At 38.9% G+C, this 19998-nt stretch overlaps 1 protein-coding gene across 7 annotated transcripts in view; it reads right to left on the bottom strand.

Moving 5' to 3' along the window:
• LOC128853691 (uncharacterized) overlaps positions 1-19998 on the bottom strand; it is an 84958-nt gene that overhangs the window by 13029 nt on the left and 51931 nt on the right. For 4 of the 7 annotated variants that reach the window (XR_008452369.1, XR_008452368.1, XM_054080220.1 and 1 more), the window contains exons 43-61: positions 19481-19837; positions 18088-18438; positions 16195-16326; positions 15147-15296; positions 14568-14684; positions 12516-12689; positions 11638-11845; positions 10670-10836; positions 9181-9293; positions 8060-8141; positions 7289-7426; positions 6446-6608; positions 5847-5968; positions 5289-5429; positions 4127-4240; positions 3598-3726; positions 2860-3021; positions 1593-1757; positions 310-475 (exon numbers count right to left, since the gene is read on the bottom strand). Coding sequence is in view for 4 of the 7 variants with exons in the window: in XM_054080220.1 (XP_053936195.1) it covers positions 310-475; positions 1593-1757; positions 2860-3021; positions 3598-3726; positions 4127-4240; positions 5289-5429; positions 5847-5968; positions 6446-6608; positions 7289-7426; positions 8060-8141; positions 9181-9293; positions 10670-10836; positions 11638-11845; positions 12516-12689; positions 14568-14684; positions 15147-15296; positions 16195-16326; positions 18088-18438; positions 19481-19837 (3151 nt within the window). In the remaining 3 variants the exon portion in view is untranslated. The remainder of the gene's footprint in view (positions 1-309; positions 476-1592; positions 1758-2859; positions 3022-3597; positions 3727-4126; positions 4241-5288; positions 5430-5846; positions 5969-6445; positions 6609-7288; positions 7427-8059; positions 8142-9180; positions 9294-10669; positions 10837-11637; positions 11846-12515; positions 12690-14567; positions 14685-15146; positions 15297-16194; positions 16327-18087; positions 18439-19480; positions 19838-19998) is intronic. The other 3 variants (XR_008452370.1, XM_054080222.1, XM_054080219.1) reach the window with 2 other exon arrangements.

Below are 19998 nucleotides of genomic sequence, written 5' to 3'. Positions count from 1 at the left end.
AACCCTTCCCTGACCAGCAATCATACAAATGTCTTTCAAACTGACCTTTGTGTAACAAGTTTCAGACTTCAGCTTTTCATTATCTGAAAGACCACAGCATTAAATGCCAGGAAATTGGACTAGCTTGGCACTAGAGAGACATAGCCTTTCCTTATCTCTCTTCATCCCAATGACAGCTGTGGGTTGTAGAATCATAGAACATTGCAAGTGAGAAGGGACCCATAAGGATCAAGTCCAACTCCATGCTCCTTGCGGGACTACCTAAAACTCAATCATATGACTAAGACCATCATCTGTGAAGGTACGTACCTTTCAAATACCCCATGTAGTATTGAAAACACTCCTTTCCTTTAGAAGCAGCTACTTTTACTTTCTCTTTCTGATCAATAATACCTTCCACCAGGATTTGGCTCTGAACAGATGAGGAAGTAGCAGTTCCCGTCAGGCCTAACCAAATATCTTCAAAGGCTTTTAACTGCAGCCATAAAGGAAAAACATTTATTCAAAGCTACCACACAGAATTAATGAATGTTCAGATATCAAATATCAATGCTTCTCACAGAAGGGTACGTGATGAGGGAAGTGTTTTCCAATGCTTGTGCCCTTCACAGGAGTTATACTCTTAAGAGAGGCACAAATGTTAGGATGATTGGTTCAAGAACTGAATGACTGCATAGCACAAAGCTTGTGGACAAAATGGTGGCAATGAAAGAAACATACTCTAACAGTCAATTCCCTGTCAGGCTGCTAATTAGTACCACTGATTCCAAAACAAAGAATAGAGAAAGCCCAAATAGAGCAGCTTGATACTTCTTTTATCTCCCCTCCTTCTAAAGAGAGAGGGAAAAATAATTTAATATTTGCCTTAACCTGTTACTGATTAAATCATCATCATCCTGTTAAGAGGTGGCTTGTTGTCTCAGTTAATCACCACTGACTACTCACATTCTTTCTAATGAAGAGTTTGGATGGTGCTGACCACATAACCTGTCTCCCTCTGTTGCCACCATCAGCTTCTCTGCCTTAATCATTTCATAGAAAATTTAAGAGCAAGTGCAAAATACAGGGGGAGAGAGAAAAAGGAAGAGATTTGTTTCACGATGAGCATCATATTAGCTGTTCTGTGCCTTCCTTAAAGCCAGTTCTTTTGTCTGGCAAATGATGCTTTGTATGAGTCTCAGATTTTGTTTCTCTCTCTCTTTTTTTTTTTTTTTAATTTGCTATGGTGCAAAAAAACCACCAATTCCTCACCAAACTGAGCAGTACTGCTGAAAGAGGTGAGCCATAATAGCACACAGCTTCTTAAAACCTCTGTATACTCCAGTCGATACACACTTAGTGTATTTGTCACTGAGCTTTGCAGATAAATAAACATTGGTGCCTCCTTTCTCTCTTGATCACACTGCACGTGCATTGCATAACTGCTCCTGTAAACAGAACTAAAGAAATCGGGAGCATTTTATGTTGCCTGTGCTTGCCTGATGTTTTGTAAGTCACTGGCTGCACTTGATCAGTTTGCATAATAAATGGCACGAGGCCTTTAAAAACCACAATCCAAAGCCCAGCACCACTAAAATAAAATAAAAACTCACTTCAATTTCCAAAGAATAGTTCTTCACATCAGCTGTACTCCAATTTTTTATGGCTACTCCAACCAATCCCTCATCTCTCCCATGATCAGCAAGGTAGAACCTGCCCTCTGACTGCAGAATGATGTCATCTTTGTTGAACTGATGTTTTCCAGAGAAACCAATTACCTAAATACAAACAAAACAAGTGGTAAAGCTTAATTCAGTAGTGTAAGGGACTGTACAACGTTTGCAATCCTCCTGAAATTACACAATGGAGCACTGAACAAAACTTGTAGTTTCAGAAACCAAGACACCTTCCTCCTTATGGTGTCTTATTTCTTTATATCTTCAGTTTATGTGCTATAACAAATCATGTTCAGTGAATACAGCCTAAAACAAGAAGAACGGTTGTAAGATAACTATATTTTTTTTAAACAAGTCCATTTGTTTGGTCTTACGCTTCTCCACTACTCTAGCTAGGCATTTTGATGCATGCCTTTGAAGAAAAGGATCCAAAATAAGACAGAGGCAACTAATTTTGAAGTGATATGCATACAATTTTTTTTTTATTATAAACAAGCACTAACGTATCTTGGTCTTGGAAAAAGTCTTCACTGGCATCAGAATTTGGCTGCTGTTCCCCATCGCTAACAGGGTATCACCTGCTCTAACAGTGCACGAGGAAACCGACTGAGATGTGTTTTAGCCACTGGGAAGTGGGAAGAGACCACATCTACTTCAAGCTCAAACTTTTGTGTTTGTTGTGAATACCTACAGGCAACCCTGGGGTCCAATGTGCACCTAAGGAAGACCATGGATGGGTCTTTGGTTTATGCATGTAACATAAAAATAAATGACAACTGTAAGGTTACAGTAAGGGTCAAAAATCCATCATTACCAGCAGAGCTGCCTAAAAACTAGTGAACTTCTACCTACAGGGGAAGGAAAGCACTTTTATTCCTCTCTAGTTTCCTTTTTAATCACTCATAAGCCTGTTTCAATATTCTTCAGAAACATGAAATTAAAAGACCTTTGAGAGAGGAATAGGAAAGAAAGACCATGGAGGCAGTGGGAATGTTTACAACTTTAACGAGCTATAGAATATACTATAGTGGCAAACATGATATTTCTGCTGCAGCCCATCAAAAGACACTGTTTATTTGTGGTTCATTAAGTTACAGAAGTACAGCAGTTCTTGTGAAAAGTTGCAGCTGAAGAAAACTTTAGCGTCTGAACCAGTAATTACATTTCAAGTGAAATAGGTTCAATATGTTTATGTGACACTTACATTTGGGAGGTCACAGAACTCGAAGTTCATATAATAGTTCAGAAAAGATGAGTAGTTTGTTTCCATTTTGCTCAGAATCTTCTGTTTGGTGCATGATGTCAGGAAAATATTTTCCAGAACAGCTTCTAACTGAAATTTATCAGGATACAAGAATTGATTTCTCTGCAATGAACCAAGAAAACAAAGTTAAAACCTGACAACAGAGCCTTAAGACACTCCTCCAGGCCAACTCATGCCAGCTCTCAACCTCATCCTGTCCCCATGCTGGTTTTTTTATTCTAGTAGCTTCAGGGTTTTAACATAACAATTCCACTTGACAATATTTCAGCCTATCAGCACAGTTACTGGTCCCTATCCAACAGCATTAACAGTTCTGCAAGTCTGATGGACAAATGAGGCCTCTAGTTTGTATGAACTCATTTTCTTTTAATTATGCTACATTCAACTTTTTTCCTACGCAGCAAAATATCATAGAATCATTAGGTTGGAAAAGACCTCTACGATCCTCAAGTCCAACCATTCCTATCAACCACTAAACCATGCCCCTGAGCACCTCATCTACCCGTCTTTTAAATACCTCCAGGGATGGTTGGGATGTAAAAGGTAAAATGAAATAATGGTATTTCACAGAAAGTGATATTCTACAGAAGCGTTCTCAACACCCACTCAAAATTTCCATCTATTAAGAACAGCTTCCACAAAAATGGTGAGTTAACAGGTACAACTGCCTTCTCTTACCTCATAAGTTAAATTCTGTTTGAATTTTTTGTCATCCCAGTTCAGATCTAGATATTCATTAAAAAATGCTGATCTTTGCTGTAGAGACCCACATGCGTGCAGGTGTTCCATACTTAACACTCCCTGAAGCTGGAAGTTGAAAAAAATGAAGACATACATATTAGTAATTTTCTAACAATGCATTCAAGGTTATACTACAGGAGTATGCTTTGTGGGCAAAAATATGCCTTTGTGAGAACTCCCGCATGGCCTACATCCATAAAAGAGTGCTTCAATCTCTACTGAGAAATCCAAGGGGTTGACAGTTCTGTTCTGAGAGAAAACTGCATCCCAAATATGAACATATCTGGCAACATGAAACAGAATTCTTCAGAGGTTTTATTATTCTTCCTCTCAGATGTGAAACAAAAAAGTTGCCTTCAAGTTAAAGGTTCTCATATGATATAAAGTGCAGAAAAAATTCATTCTGCGAGACTCAAAACCAGAAATTTAGTTACACCCATCCCTCCGTTGCCTCAAAGACTCATACCTGACCTGAAGAGAGTGTCATACAGCCATTCCAGGCAGTGATATACTTCTTTGATTTATCCTCCACGGTCAGTTGAATGTCAGCAGGCTGCCCACCATTCCCTGTGAGCTGCAGCTGAAACCAGAAGAAAAGGATTTGTCCAGTAAAGCAAGACTAGAACTAGCAGAAGAGCCTGCAGGGTGATCAGCACAATGATCACTATGCCATGGAGGGGAAAAAAAGAAACACTTAAAGCTGCAACAGAACAATGTTAAAACTCCTGTGAACTCCACTTGGCCTGGAAGCTCAGGCCTTGGACAAACACAGGGAAACTGCACTTTCACAACTGAGGCAACAGAAGGTTTTCTGTCATATTCTCTGGAAGCTGCACTGGGTCTACCATGCATAGCAATTATTGACAGCAGTGGAATAATGACACAGCAAGAGAATTTATCACTCTGAATACGACACTTGGGACATACCGACTACTTAGTGAAAACAACCTGAGAGCACTCTCTACTGCTAAGAGTACCACAAAGGCTCCAACAAACAGAACATTGCACAGCTTCTGCAGCTTATTACTGAGTAGAAAGTCTTCAGCCTCAGCAACTGGAGTGTACTGGGCTGCACAGGGCATTTTCAGACAGGAAATATTCTGTTGTCTTTCATCTTGAAGGATTATTTGTGGAGTTCTGCCTCCTTTTTCCTACATAGGCTTTGCAAGTGCACCTCACAACTGTATTTTAGTCTTTCTAGTCTCGCACATTTTCACACTTGTGTTGTGATTTCCTGTACAGTCCAAGAACTTAGGCTTGCCCTACATGTGTATCAAAGGGTTTCTGGTTTTTATTTTTTTTTTATTGTGGCATAGGAGTTTGTGCATCACTTCACAGACAAAATTTGCCTCATTTTCATTGCTAGGCTGGCTCCTGTGCTCTTCTGGTTTCTTACCATCCAAAAATGGGTCAATGCTAGAAGTGCAAGACAGATACTGTCAGGTAGCAACAGTTATGCTTAGAAAAGGAAACTGTGCTGCTGGTTTGGCCACAATGAGGTAATAGAGTACTTGGTGCTCTTTACATTTTTCAGGACCTGGTTCTGCAATTCTTCAAAATGAAAGGTACACTGACAGTAAATATAGTATCACAGCTCTGTATTTTCCAGCCCTTTCTCATGATCTCACCTGCTGGTTGAACTTTCTGCCTCTTCTTTCAGACAGGGCATAGACCTCCAGTTGCTTCAGTGTGTAATTAAATGGGTGGGCAACAGTGGCTCTGTAGCTCATACGATCTCTTCCAAACTTCAGAGAAGATGACACTGATACCTGATCCATATCAACAGATGTACAAGGAACTTGTGAAGTAAAACACCTCTCACATACTGACCTCAAACATACACCCAGTAAGATTTCCCATTACCTTTCCCTCAGATGAATTATGTGCATGATAAAGTCCTTTTTAAAGTAGTGAGGCAAATTAATATTCAAATAAGGACATTTTGCTACTTGAATTTCCTATATGGCACAGCTGAAAGTAAAACTATTCTCTGTATTTTACTAAAATCATGAATCACACTTAACTTTGATGAGGCTTAAGTTTGGTCTCATCTTCAGGCACTGTAGGGTCCGTTTTTATTTTTTTAATATTCAAATTTTTTTAAAATAAAACGAAGCCAAACCAAAACACCACCACTTGCAATTCTTGCAGTTCTCCTGATATTTATTTCCTGTGAGCTGCTGTACCTGATCCTTCTCATTCCAAATGATAGTAATGTCATCCTGGTGACTGCGTGCTGAATGCTTCACGTACAAGTTGATGCTGGCATGCCATGGGAAAGGGATGGAGAGAGGATGGAAAAGTTCCACTAAAGGGAAAAAAGCAGGTAAGTTTTCCCCACCACAAACCATGACTCTTCGTTTTCTGATAAAGAAGATGGCATAGGACATATTCTCCCACAGGCAGCATGACAACAGTTGGTTCCCAGAGAAAACATGGTCTTCGGTCATGCATAAATGCACCTGCCCAAGAGGCACAGTGTGCTCATTTCTGCTAAATGAGAAGAAATGTAAGGGAAAATAGGAGTCCTCTGTTTACCAGCAAAACAGTAATTACCTGCAATAATCAGAAGATTGACATCTACACCCAAAGCAACTTCCAGCAAGAACAGCCAGGAAAGTAATCTTTATGAAGCTCAGATGACCTTACACTGGGAGAGGAACAGCTTGCATCTCTCAAACAAATAAGGGCACTTATTTTCTCTATTATCTGATAACAGACTCAGCATAAGACATAGCACCTCAAGGTGCTAAATCAATACTGGCAAAAGACTTGAGAAACCTACCCTGAATATCATGACCTCCAGTAAACTTCGGGAAGAGTCCAGCGTAAGTGCCTGTTACCTTTATCTCTTTGCCATCCCACAGAGCAATGTGCCTCAGTGTACGTGTTCTGTTGCCCTTCTGGTAAGCAGTCATAAACACAAGCTGCTTTGGAAGAATTTTTAACTGAAAATAAAAGAGGGGAAACTTATTAAATCCAAAGTTCTCTGAAAAGTTGGAAACCTACGTGTGTAATTTTGGTACTGGAATTTCTATGGAATCTAATGTTAGCAATGTGTTTATGAAAGGCCCAGTACAATGATACCCGAATGCCCTCTGCTTCATTTCTACAGTAAATCATCTTCTTACATAATGGAACATAAACAACTGAGTATCCTCTTCATATAGCCTTTGTTTATTATATAATTTGATTTCCTCTCTTTTTTATCTCACTAATTCTTACAACATCAAGAGCACCACTATTACTGAGTAAAACTGTGAGGCAGCACAAACAGTATCTATTTGTGACATCTTTTCTTCCTTATTTAGAAAAAGACATACATGTGGTACTTGCATAATAAAAACTGGCAATTGGTCAGTATGTAATATATTGTTTCTCTTCTTTCCTATATATGTGCTCCATCTACAGGCACAAACACATATAAAGCCAAACAACAGTTTGTGTTATTGGACACCCATCTAATCTATAGTCGAATCTCTGCTTGTGTTACTGGGGAAAGCAAGGGAAAACACCTCATAGCAGCTAGAGCTGTATTGGACTTTCACAGCACCAAGCATCATGCATACCATACTCTGTAAACAGGGCCAGTCACAGCCTGCCGTTTGCCATTTGAGTTGATACCAACCTGGGACACTGTCTGTGTTATTTCAATGATATTAGTGTAGCTGGTTCCTATGAAAGTTAGCTTAGCTGCAACACTGAAATCCCTTTTTTCCATCCCGAGGTAGAGTTTGCCTCTTGCTTCACTCATGTCATAATTTACCTTTTCAAGTTCCCATTAAATGCAAAAAAAAAAAAAAAAAAAAAAAAAAAAAAGAAAGAAAGAAAAGAGAGAAAAAAAGAAAATAAAGATAGTGCTCACATTCTTCACACATTATGTAATATTATGGTCCTCGGGATCTAAGAGAGCTCTAATTTGTCAATTTCCCTTATGTTCACATTACAGAAGGCACAGCCACAAAATAGCATAAACTGAATAACACACATAAGAAATTAGTTTTTATGTAAGCAGGAGTAACTGTGCTGCATTTGACTGACAAATAACCTCACTCACCTTCTTTGCCTATCCTGCCTGTTGTGTATTTCTGCACTGCAGCAGCCAACAAGAGCTGCTTTGTGCTCAATCTCTTTTCTTAGTAGCCAGAACAATTAAAAATGTTCCTGAGAGGAGTCTACCAGAAGTTATAATTAAAGCAGATGTACAGAAGCAGAGTCAAATGGAATAAATCCTTTCCAGCAGGCTGGGATTGTTAGCATCTTTGAAAACATGAACATACTCAAGAACAGCAAAAAGGTCAGAGATACCAGTACTAGAAATAATGCAGCTTGACTCCTAAAACATTAGACAAGTCTAATTGGTAGTGATGTATGTGACAGGTAAGTTGCAGATGGTTACCTTAGAAGATAGTTCCACTGCCCTGGGAAGGTATTGTAGGAGGAAGGGATGAGTCTGGAGTGCTTTTATATTCAACTCTTCGCTAAAAGGAAGAAATGTTCAACAAGATTTCAGAAAGTCCACTTTCACTGACAGCACAAGTTCATTGGAGTAACCTCTGAGTCTGCCACACGTTTTAAAGTTGCGAACTGCAGTATCTTCCACTGAACACTCACCCAGGTCACATTTTCTGATGCATTCACACAAAGGTAAAGGAGACCAAACAGCAGTGAAAAATCTGCATACGCATCCTGGGGACAGAATGTGGCTGACTGGATCAGAAGTTACTTTGTTTAATTGACTAACCATAGTAATTGCATTAGGTTTTTAAAAATGAGATGGGTATTTTGGAGTCTGACTTTGCAAGCATTGCCATTGTTTCCAGATGTAGAATTTACAATTATTGGAGAGTTTAACAGAACTTACAGGACTTTTCATTGCAGAAGTCTTTTGCTAGAAAACTTGGGAATATATTAACTACCCCAAGACTGAAAATATTACATCTCTTAAGCACCCTCAAAAGTCTATGGTTTTGTTTATATACTATAGCAAATATTTATGTTTAGACACTATCACACACTTTGGAAGTAATTAATTATTCTACTAATTCTTTGTTTCTTTAAAGAGCTTTAAAAATTTAGTAGACACAAAAGAAACGGAGAAATTAGCACAACTGACATAGAGATACTGATACCAGCGTAGAAAACTTAGACTCCATAATTTTACAAAGTTCAACTGTGCCAAAATGATTTAATAAGATTTAAAGTTATGTCAAGTTAAGACATGTTTTTGAGTGTTTGTCAGGCTCAGCCCTAGAGTTTTCTGGATTATTTCACTGTCTGCTACTTTGATGCTGTAGGGGCAGGCAAAAAGTCCAGCATGTCCCAGATTATGAGGAGCAGAACATCTCTGGAGCCCTTCATAAACTTCCTGAGGGACACAGACAGTTTGGTGTGATTATGCACTTTATCAAAGGTTTGTTATCCATTTCACCAGTGCTTTGGTAAGTAAAACAGTAACTTTTTCCATGGAATCACAGTGTCCCTATGACATTTTTACAGTGCTCAGGGTGACCCTTTTACCCTTGCTGGTCTTTTTTCCTATTGATGGAAAAGGAGAAGTTTGTGTTTTGTTCACAGCTCAGTCTCAGTGCTCCTTCAATTTCATTTTCAGTCCAGACTTCTTGAATTGTCATCTGTGGCAGGAAAACAAAACCACAAATCACACCCCATAGCTTTGACCCAGCATTTCACCTAAACCGAGCACAACCTCTTGACTGACTAAAAACCAACATCTTGACTGAAGTTTATCCTCCAGACAGGCCATCTAGTTGCTTTCTAGACCTAAACTGAAAGCATCAAAAGATGTCTTCCTTTTTTCCCATAGCTACTCATTTGCACTATTGACACATATTAGACTTACATTCAGTGTACCTTTATCCGGTTTAAGTCTAGAGCCACTGGTTCTTGTTTATGTCTCCTCTGCTCTTCTTTATCATATACTGTAAAGAAATTGCCTTTCTTTTTTTTTTTTTTTTTTTTCTTTTTTCCCTGAAACAGATGATGCTCCACCGATCTTTAACTCCAGGTTATTTTCTTCCTCCCACAGCTGCTGGCTCCTCTGCAGCTTTACCCTGAAACTGCTATAGAATCCCTCTGGGGCAGATGAGCACCATCTCCCACACTGAAATATCAAAACATGTTCTGTTTTCCAAAGTCTGCAGGAACAGTAATTTCTGAAGTTCCCATAATTACACTTACACCTCATACATTAATGAGGCATCTCTGTTTTTCTTTTTTTCACTCAAATATTTAGAGGATGAAGGACATTTTACTAAAGATTAAGGGGGAAGAAACAGAGGCTATATCTAATGTCTTTTAATAAAATGCTGGCATTAAATAATCACTTGAAACACTGATACTTAATATGCAGGTTTAATATTGATCTAATGTTTATTTTTCAGCATACTCTGCCTTTCATCTTGTATCCTAGCTACGCATCCTCTTAGGGGAAGAGAAGTGATGGATGACTTGGATGTGCTGTTCTGTGCATTACCCTCCAAATGGGAAGGAGACACTTCAACTAATACTTCTTTGTCCCAAAGGATGAAGAGGTACACGCAGCCTTTACTGATCCTATCAAGTAGTTTGGAATACAAATCTATTTCTGTTTATTCAACACTGAAACATTTTAGGTATCTACGCTATAAATGGACTAACCAAGCCAAGGAATTCTCTAGGTCTGAAGGACAGCTGTTTTCTACCAAAATTCCTTTCTACTTTAGTAACTCATATCAACAAGGAAGTGACAGTAAATGAGTGCCTTCCTGAAATGATTAATCCTGAAATCAGGCATTTTGGGTACCTGCTGACTTTCCTTGGAAACAGACCATCAGCTGTGTACCTCAGTTAAACAAGGATTCAGATAAGGCAGGTCAAGTCATCTCGCACCCACACTTGTATAAACCTGGATTATTTTCACTGAGGCCACTGGAAATTCTCTCGATTCATGCTAGTGTAACACAGATGACAGCTCTCATCAAAGCACAACGAAAGATCTGCAGTTTCTTACCTGGAGAAAAAAGGGAAGTCCCAGATGATGGAGGAGTGATATTGAATGTTTCACCTCTGCCATGAATTCAAATGCACTACAGATTTGAAAGTCTGTGTCAACATCCATAGTCACAGTTATGTCCTTGTCGTCATACTGGATTTCACAGATGGACTTGGCTTTGTTTTCTAAATAGCAAGAACAAAACAGTGACTTTTTGAGGGCTCATTTTTGATGAATTTCAGTGCTCCCTGCATAAAACTGATCCATCCAGTTTTTGTGTTAAGATATTCATCGTGGCAGTCATCTATAAGGGATGACAAGAGCTTTGTTCTGTGGTTGGAGAAGTGCAGGTTTTTTGGATGTTCTTGGACATAAAAAGTCTTGAGTTAACAGAGCTTGCATACCTATGTACAAGCATTAAGGGACAAGTCAGCTCCCAACAGTAATGTATTTTTACAGCTATAGCTGACTAGCTTATAAAGCCAACTACAGCACTTGGCAAGTAACAGCCACTTCTAGAGAAGAGCTCTGAGCTGTTTTGACCTCTAGTGATCCCCTCAGTTCCAGCTATAGCAAACCAACACTGCACAAACAACACAGCTTAAAGACCTTTCCAACACTTTCCTACCAGACTTCACATTTGAAAAATAAATAATGACTGCAATCATACAGTAACCATTCTGGCGGCTGTCCTGAAAGCCAACTGTTGTTCTGTTGCTTTTTCAGAATACGTGAAAGGAGATGGTGCCACTAATATTGGTACTGATCCGGTGCCTGGTAACCTCAGCAATTCCTGCTCTTTTGAGGCAAGTTTTGAGGACAGACTGGCGTAACTCAGAATGTGTCAATTTTATTTACATTCAAGAAAAAGTCCCTTTTTAGGTACTACCAGCAAATCTTATTTTGTAGCTGTTGAAAGAACAGTTGAAACATCCTCAAAAACCTATTATAAAACAGCAAAGCTGCAAAGAATGACAGGTACCTACCTGCTTTCTGTAAACTGAGAATCAAGTTGATTGTCTTAGGGTAGCCAAATGCCTGTAGTGCCTTGCTACTATGTAGACTTTGGCAAAAGATATCCACGTGGTTACCAACATAAGAGGAGTTTATGATATATGTAATTGATGCTTCTCCAGCTGCAATGTGCATATATCTTTCTTGAGTAGCATTTCTCCCGTGAAAAAACATGTCTATCTAAAAAATGACATGTAGATATATGTTCTTGAAATAACATTTAAATACTATTTAATTTTAAAACAAAAGACAAATCAAAGTGAAAGTCCTCTCCAGTCTATACTTATTTAAAAAATCTATTAACAGAAAAATATTAGCCTTTCATTAGTCATCTATGATTTTCCAGTATCAAGTCCGTTGAATTGAATGAATTTCAAACCACAGCAGCTTCATTGCTTTATGTCAAATTCTCACCAGGTTCTCTTTTATCCCACAAACACGTGACTATTTAAAGAATCCTTGAGCCATATTTACCGCCAATAATTACCAAAAGGTAGGTACGCCAATACTTCCCTGAAAACAGTACTTATAGAAGTACTTCGTTAAGTATAAAATTCCCATTAAAGAACTTAGGAGCAATATTCCAATTCGTGATGAAACATGCTGAAACTACTCTCCTGTAGATTTACAATATCAACAATACACACTGTACTAACACTGATCAGAATGCAATAATCTGGTCCAGAAACAGTAAATAAGAAGTTTCCCACTTCAGTAGTTCAGGTTTTAGCCACCCATAGTTTTTAAATATCGGTCTCCATACCTAACAAAATGGTAATTTAATTCATGCCATAGGCTATTAAATTATAATAAAAGGTAATAATTTTAATGAAAAAAAAAAATAAACTACCTGAAAAGATGTTGGGATTCTGGCTTGTAGCAGCCATGGCAAAGTCTGATGGAAATTCCCAGTTATGTTGGTACTTGTTTCCAACTCCTGGATTTGTCCTTCGAGAATCATTAGGTGAGCACCATAATGCACTTGCATACTCAAGCTCTTGACCACTTTCAAGTTCGAGACAGCCTGCGTACAACAATGGTAATTTGTGAAAAAGCAGCTTTGTAAAATGTACAGCTCCTGTTAGACAGGATCCTTTCTTTGGTTCAGGCAGTATCATCTCAAAGATGCATCAAAAAAAAAAAATCTTGTATAATTCAATAACAAAACATAGTTACAGATGTCCCTTCTATTTTTAAATTCAAGGTTTTAACATATATTGCCTAGAGACGTCATGGCTGCCCAATCCCTGGAGGTGTTCGAGGCCAGGTTGGATAGGGCCTTGGGCAGCCTGATCTAGTGGGAGGTGTCCCTGCCCATGGCAGGGAGTTGGAACTGGGTGATCTTTAATGTCCCTTACAACCCAAACCATTCTATGATTCTATGATATTCTCCAATACGGCCGTCCTTAATCCTATTCAAACTGTTACATGGTTAATAAAGAATAAGAGTTGTGCAGTAGGCTTACATATGTCGGATAAACAAATATGCCAGGTAATCAGTCTGGGAGGAAAAAAACATTGATGATCTCGATGATCCAATGGGTCCTTTCCAACCTTGTGATTCTGTGATTCTGTGATTTGGAATGTAAACTGTGAAATCCTATCAGTATTCACCTCCGCTTACAAGATACACTGCAGCTATCAGACAGACCAGGCACGTGAGCTAAAATGCACTGCCTTCCTCATGCAGTGCATGCTGCAAGCTCAGCTGTGCCCAGGGCTGTTCACACATTGGGAGCTGGCCTCCAACCTCTTATTCCTATGAAATGGTCTGGTCCAGCAAGCTATTCCTCCATCCCGTCAGGAACAAAGTGAGCATCTCTACTCCCCTCCACCTTCAACTTTAGAAAAAGAGCAGGAAGGAGAGGGAAGAGAGAGAAGAAAATACAGACATCTTTAAAACAGAAGGAGAAAGTATGACCCATTTGTATTGTGACAACGATCAAATTCAGGAAAATCTTATTCCATCAGGAGCACAAGCAGCTAAGTGGTTTTCCATCTCCACCCTCCATCTAGACAGAGAGCACCTTCCCCAGCTTCCTGTGGGGAAGGGTTACTTCTGATGGGTTACAGAGTACAATCTGCATGGCAAGGACGTGACTGATTTGTTAACTGTCCATTAGAGTGACATTTCATTTTACCACCACCACACTTCTCTGTCTCATCTTTCCCAGCTCTTTCCAAGGCAGTCCTCGTACGCACAGGTACAGATTTCAAATGTCCCAGGCCATTCATTTTGCACAAAAAATTAGTTCACACATCCTGCAATGTACTTGAATGATAAATACTCCACTTCAAATCACATACTGAAGAATAGAAGACATTGCTGCTCTCTCTGGCAATTGGTTAAAGGTAAGGAAGACCCAACTTTACAAGTACAGTGCAGGTAAAGATGAACACTGAGTCTAGAAATACTTACAAATGCACCACCTCAGCTTTCATTCTCAACAACACAGGCACCTTAATTCAGAATAACGCTCTAATGAAAGCTAGATTGTATTTTAAGATGTTGAGAACAATCTTCCCACTTGTACCCCGACATTAGGTAGATTGCTTATGGCTGTGGTTTGCTCCACTTGGGCTATATTTCATAGCAATAAGCTTTTTCTCCTGTATAAATCTTGACTTTTAAGTGAAGCAGCATTCTGAAGCAACTTTGAAGTCTGTGCTATGGTATTACGCAGGATGGCATAACAGAGTAGGAAAGGTGATAGAGATACCAAGGTTAACAACTGAATGAGTGAAATTCTACCATTCTTGACAGATGGATAAAAAATTTCACCTAAATAACAAATGTAAAATGTCACACCTACACTCTCTTCCATCTGACTTCTATAGACACTTCTTCCATCAAGGAAGCAGGCTGGATTCACATCTCCCCTGTCACTGTGTGACAACTTACCTGCAACTCAATCCTGTCTTCTATTTGCAAAGCCTTCAGTGTCTCTATGTTATGAGTCAGTTTGTAATTAAGAGACACAACATCCAGCTTCCAGACAAAGCTCAGTTCCTCTGTAATCTGCTCAGTCCAAATAAAAGGTGACAAAAGTTAACTGTGGCACAACTCTGATATTGAGACTGCTCTGATTAATTTTAACTGTTGTATTAATTACTTATTAGCGTTAAATTATGAAAACTATGAGAAATTTATGGTGAAAAACTTTCTAATTTTTTTATGTCACAACTTTGCCCTGTAATAGGGAACGTGCTGCACCAAATGAAAACGATAAGAAATGTTTGATACAGTTTGCAAATGGGAGTCATGGATGTTAAATTTGTTACTAAGAACAATTGTATAGAAGGAGTGGCTGAAAGATATTGCATTTATTTAATTAAGGCCTTTAAAACCAAATCAGTCCCTGCAGTGTTCCTGTAAGAGCCTCATGCACAGCTATTTAAATGGAAAAACAATATTTACCAAATCAATTAGCTCACTTAAACCTCTATTTCACATCTTAAACAATATGGAGGAGGCACTTACTTGCTTGCTGTTCACACAGAAGTGAAGAAGCCTTTTATAGATGTCACTGTTTTTTTCTGATATCACATCAACTAACATCTTCATAGGAATGCCAATGTCAGCAGCTCCTTGAATGTTATGGGTTAGCACAGCATCTAACTCCTGTATATCCTGTTAATAGTTCACAGCATATATAGCAAAGCATGTATAGAACCCAACGCTTGCTGCAATGGACAGCTCAAAATAGAATTTTAGCAAATCTGTCTGTCCTACTTCTAATTAAAACCAATTGCATTGAACTTAGGGAATTTACATGGGTAAAAGAAAAAACAGATTAGATAAAACCCCATATATTTCAGCTCTGAGGGAAAAAGGTGTAAATGTGACTCTGGTGGCAAAGAACTCCCCCTAGCTATCTGTTTCTCTACAGCACAGGAATATACAGACATTACCAGTCATGGCAAGAAAGTGAACAGTCGCAAGGAAGAAGACCTCTGTGTGCTCTGCTCTCCTGCACTGATAGCAAGAGAAGCCAGAATTGTGATTGTCAACAGGACAGCAAGAGATTTATAGTCTTTCTTGTGCTGTTGTCTTACTGAAGAAATAAACACCAGTGTCTCAATTAATCACTGCCTGTTATTTTGCAATGTAAACTACTGATCACTATAAATCACAATCTTTTTTCTTCTTGTGCATTGCTGTATGCTTTCATGATGAATGAAGAGTGTTATATTGGAGTACCTGTTGTACAGCTGGACTGAAATCAGCATTTGTGGGTTTGCATGTCTTGTCAGATTTGTCATATAATATAAGGGACATGAAGTAGCACTCTCTCTATAGCTATACACACACACAAAAAGAGGAAAGCAAGGAAATTATTCAGGAAGTGCCATAGCCTGTATCCTATACACCTGTTTTATTGTGCGTTACAGGTGCCAGATTTTAAAAGATTTTATTTTTATTCTGGCATTTATTACTAAAGCCTAACCGTTTGTTCCTAAAAAGCATAGTTTAAAGTATTTCACTTAGTATTTTGTACATGCAGTCTAACAGTCTGCAAGATACTTACATCAGTAACTTTTAGTATCAGGAGTGCTTGTAATTTACTTTCATCAACAGTGATCAACGTCTGTGAATCTATGTTCATTTTATCCATCAAAACATAGCCTGAACCATCAATTTTTGCTGGCACTCCAAGGTCCTGTACAAACAAAAGTATATAATCCATAGGATGTTTCCAAACTCTTGACAGCTTTTTATTGCATTTTATACATTTTGTCATTTCTATTTTGCATACGTCTGACATATGTTTGATAAGTGAGCCAGGATAAACACAGGACAACATGGCAGCTCTTCTTGCTTAAGTGAAAAGTCAATTTATTTTCTCTTGGCATTGATTCTGTCACCAAAAGCATCCATAGATCCAGTGAAAGCAGACAGTACACATAGGTTCATCACGGCAGCTCTGTTTTTTGAAGAGGGACGGTAAGAGTCTTCTTTGTATATCCATATTTACCCTGACGTGTATCTTAAATCCACAGATCACACTGTGATAACATACCAAACTTTCCACACACCCCTCTGTGTACTGGTGTGATCTTTGAGAGGCCAAGCACTGTGACAGCAGGATTTCCAATACAAGGTTTTCAGTAAGCAAAGTCAGTGTGTAACCCAGCTAAATTTAGAACTGCTACTTCAGGAAATCCTGCTGCAGAATTTCTTCTCCCCTACCTTCCTACAACAGTCTGGCCTGGTAAAACAACCTATTGGGCAAGAATTAGGGAAAAAAAGTGCCATTTGCCACTCCTCTGTCAAAAGGAAAAAGGAGCTCAGGGTACCACACTAACTAGCTGAGGGGGGGGGCATGGCACACTGCCTTCCGTTACTTCGGAAGCTCTGAAAGCCACTTATTCCCCAGCTCACACAGCTCCTCCTAGACAATGGCACGGCAGCCTCCTTCAGAGACAGGGACTCCCAAGACATCTTATGCCAACCAAGTTGATGGACCCAGAGTCAAGACTTCGCCTACTTTACTTTGTATAAAAATGAGACTGTACATCAAATGATGGCATGTTTGTGTGATACGGAGTGACCTTCCACAGAACTCCAGTTTTCACTGTATTTTTGTTTGGGCTAAATCTTTTCAACAAAGAAACTACTTTTTTAGTTACCCTACTAGTTGCTGTTCAGACTCAGAGTCTATAGTGAGATTCCTATCAAATCCTGAAGTTAACTGTCGTTAATGAAACAGGAGGTGTGATTTGGTGGTGCTCAGTCAGCCACCTTAAGTGTTAAGGTTCAGCTCAGGGGCACTTATACAGCCAGCATTTGCAAGAATTACCAGAGAAATGGCTCATCAGGGCAGTCCAAACAAAGCTTGTTCCCAATGTCAGTGTTTGGTTTTCAACTAAATTCCCCGAAATATTTCTCAACTGAGGTCTTACAGGAAATTACTGCTGTTTAATGCCAGCTTTTTCGCTCTGCATGTTCTCCGCAATGATCTTGACACATTACACATCTGCTTGTAAGAAACTGCACTTTTTTATAAACCTGAAGATTACTTTACATAATTTAAAACTATTCTAGAATTTGGTTGTTAAATTGCTGAGAAACTGTAATCACTGATAAAGCCAAAGACAACTTTGAATACTCATTATTTCTGATTAAAACCCTGCAGATTTTGCACCTGTGTTTAAAAAAAAAAAAAAAGTATCGGGGTAGTACAAGCAAGTTCATTAAATGAAGGTGATGATTCATAGAAAATTTGGCTTAGATACAAAAACAGAGTGAATGACTGTTTCCAAAAGTAAGATGTACACATGAAAAGAAGAGAATGTTTTTCTTGTTTCGCTGCTACTATTGAAATTATTAGACTATTTTCTTTTGACTTTGGTAGGTGCCAAGGTACCAATTTAGAAATATGAATTAAAGAGTAAAGCAAAAAAAACCCTCCTTCTAATACCTGAATTGTTTGGCATTTGTTTCCTATAAATATTTTCCACTGAAGATTCTTTTCAGGGTCAAAGTCCCCATTCATTTGAAGCTCACAAACACCTGCTTTCATTCCTATTCTGATATGGTATTTTAAGTGGTTTCGTGCAGTGATGGACAGCTTATTTTCTCTTGGGATTTCCTTCAGCTGAGGGAGGTCATGCCTGAATTGAATTTCCAGTGTAATCTTTGGCTTGCACTCTGCTCTCACTTCAAGTTGGACAGTGTTACCTTCTGTTTCAAGGACACAGAGAAGTTCTGTTTGGCATTTGTCTTTCTGAATAGATCCTGTGAGCTGTGATCGAGTTGGAATACCGAGATCCTGTCAAGATTGAAAAAACACCTTTGGATTATACATATACTTTAAGACAAGTCAGCATTGAGTCTTCTTTCTTCTCCCGTGAACATACAAGAAAGGAGAATTCATGTTACAGTACCACAGACAAAAACTACTGTCTCTGCACTGCCATTTTTCTCCTTCCCAACAGTAAGATGGCAATTTTGCCTAAATAAGGTCTGAGGGAAGATTTTAGGACTGCCCTGCAGAATTTACAACTTCTGCATGTATATGAAGCTTTACACTTACAAAAATGCAAAGTGGCTATTTCTTCAGTGACAGAGTTTCCTCAACACCTGTGCTTCATTCAGATCAGAACAATCTCAATTTTCAAACAAACTAACCCACAAAAAATAGGCCTAACAGACATTCTTGCATTGGGTGTTTGAAGGATTTTTTGGTTTATACTAAAATCCCAAGCTTGTCTTGGAGTGTAACATCCAAAATGAAATTTTTCCTCTCTTGCTTTCAAAATATTTGTAAATAGACTGAAAATTCTACTACTTTTAATACTTTAAGTGGTTTTCATACCGTCTTCACTATGTGTGACATACACTTTCTTGTCATTTTTATTGTTATATTGCTACTTCGTAGTTGAAGAAGTTTAAACTGAGGAGTTTGAAGCAAAACATAAATACCTATGAACATCTGGAAATAACCCCTAAATACGCAGTAGCTGTTATTTCTAACACAGTCAGTAAGGCTAGACAGAAGAACCAAGGCAATTTCACAATTTCTACTTTGATAAAAAAGACAGACCAAATACATTCTTTGACAAACCAGAACTGCTGTTCAGCCCTAGAAGGCAGTCTTGGTCTGCGAAGGCGACAAGCTGCAAAGACTGAACTAAGCTTAGGCTACAACGAATGCCTATGAACAGGATACATTAGACACTTTCTTTGCCTAATCCTGCAAGACAGGTGTGTCTTTAGAGTGGCTTTCCAACACTCAAATATTGTTATTTTTGCTAAAACCCTATATGGCCTGCATTTGTTCACAAATCTCTTAAAAAGCCTCCCAGAGCTACCTGCAGAAGCCGACACTCTGTTTCTGTTTCCAGCGTCCATTCAGCTTTGTTCTGAACATAGAGATCTCCTCGAGCCTTAAGTTTGCATTGGCCAGCCTGCAGCAACAAAATGCTCTCAGTGGTGGAGTCCGTGGCTGCAGATAACAGGACAGAGTTTTCAAAAGGCAGCCCAAGCTGACTCAGCCAGGGAACTGAATGCCTGAGCATCCCTTGGAGTGTATACTCATGTTCGCAGGAAGTGTCTATCTGCACATCAACTGTTCTGCCGTCACACTGGAGGTTCATTAACAAGCCAGTGTTGCAGGTGTTCTGTTGAAATGAGCCCCCAAAGGCTACAGTATGAGGCAATCCCATCCTCTGCAACACAAAAGATTATACTAATGAAAGCACACAAGGTAAAGCAATTGTCTTCCTAAGTGGTTTCTAACTAATGAGAAAGTTCTTCCTGACCCAACATGCTTTTGAAAAGGACCATCCAGGATGGCTTGTTTCACAGAGAAAATGAAAGTTTCTCTGTA

This window comes from Cuculus canorus, chromosome 15, assembly GCF_017976375.1.
Source record: "Cuculus canorus isolate bCucCan1 chromosome 15, bCucCan1.pri, whole genome shotgun sequence".
NCBI lineage: Eukaryota > Metazoa > Chordata > Aves > Cuculiformes > Cuculidae > Cuculus > Cuculus canorus.
The sequence above is the reverse complement of the archived record's forward strand: the minus strand, read 5'-3'. Positions and strand labels throughout refer to the sequence as shown.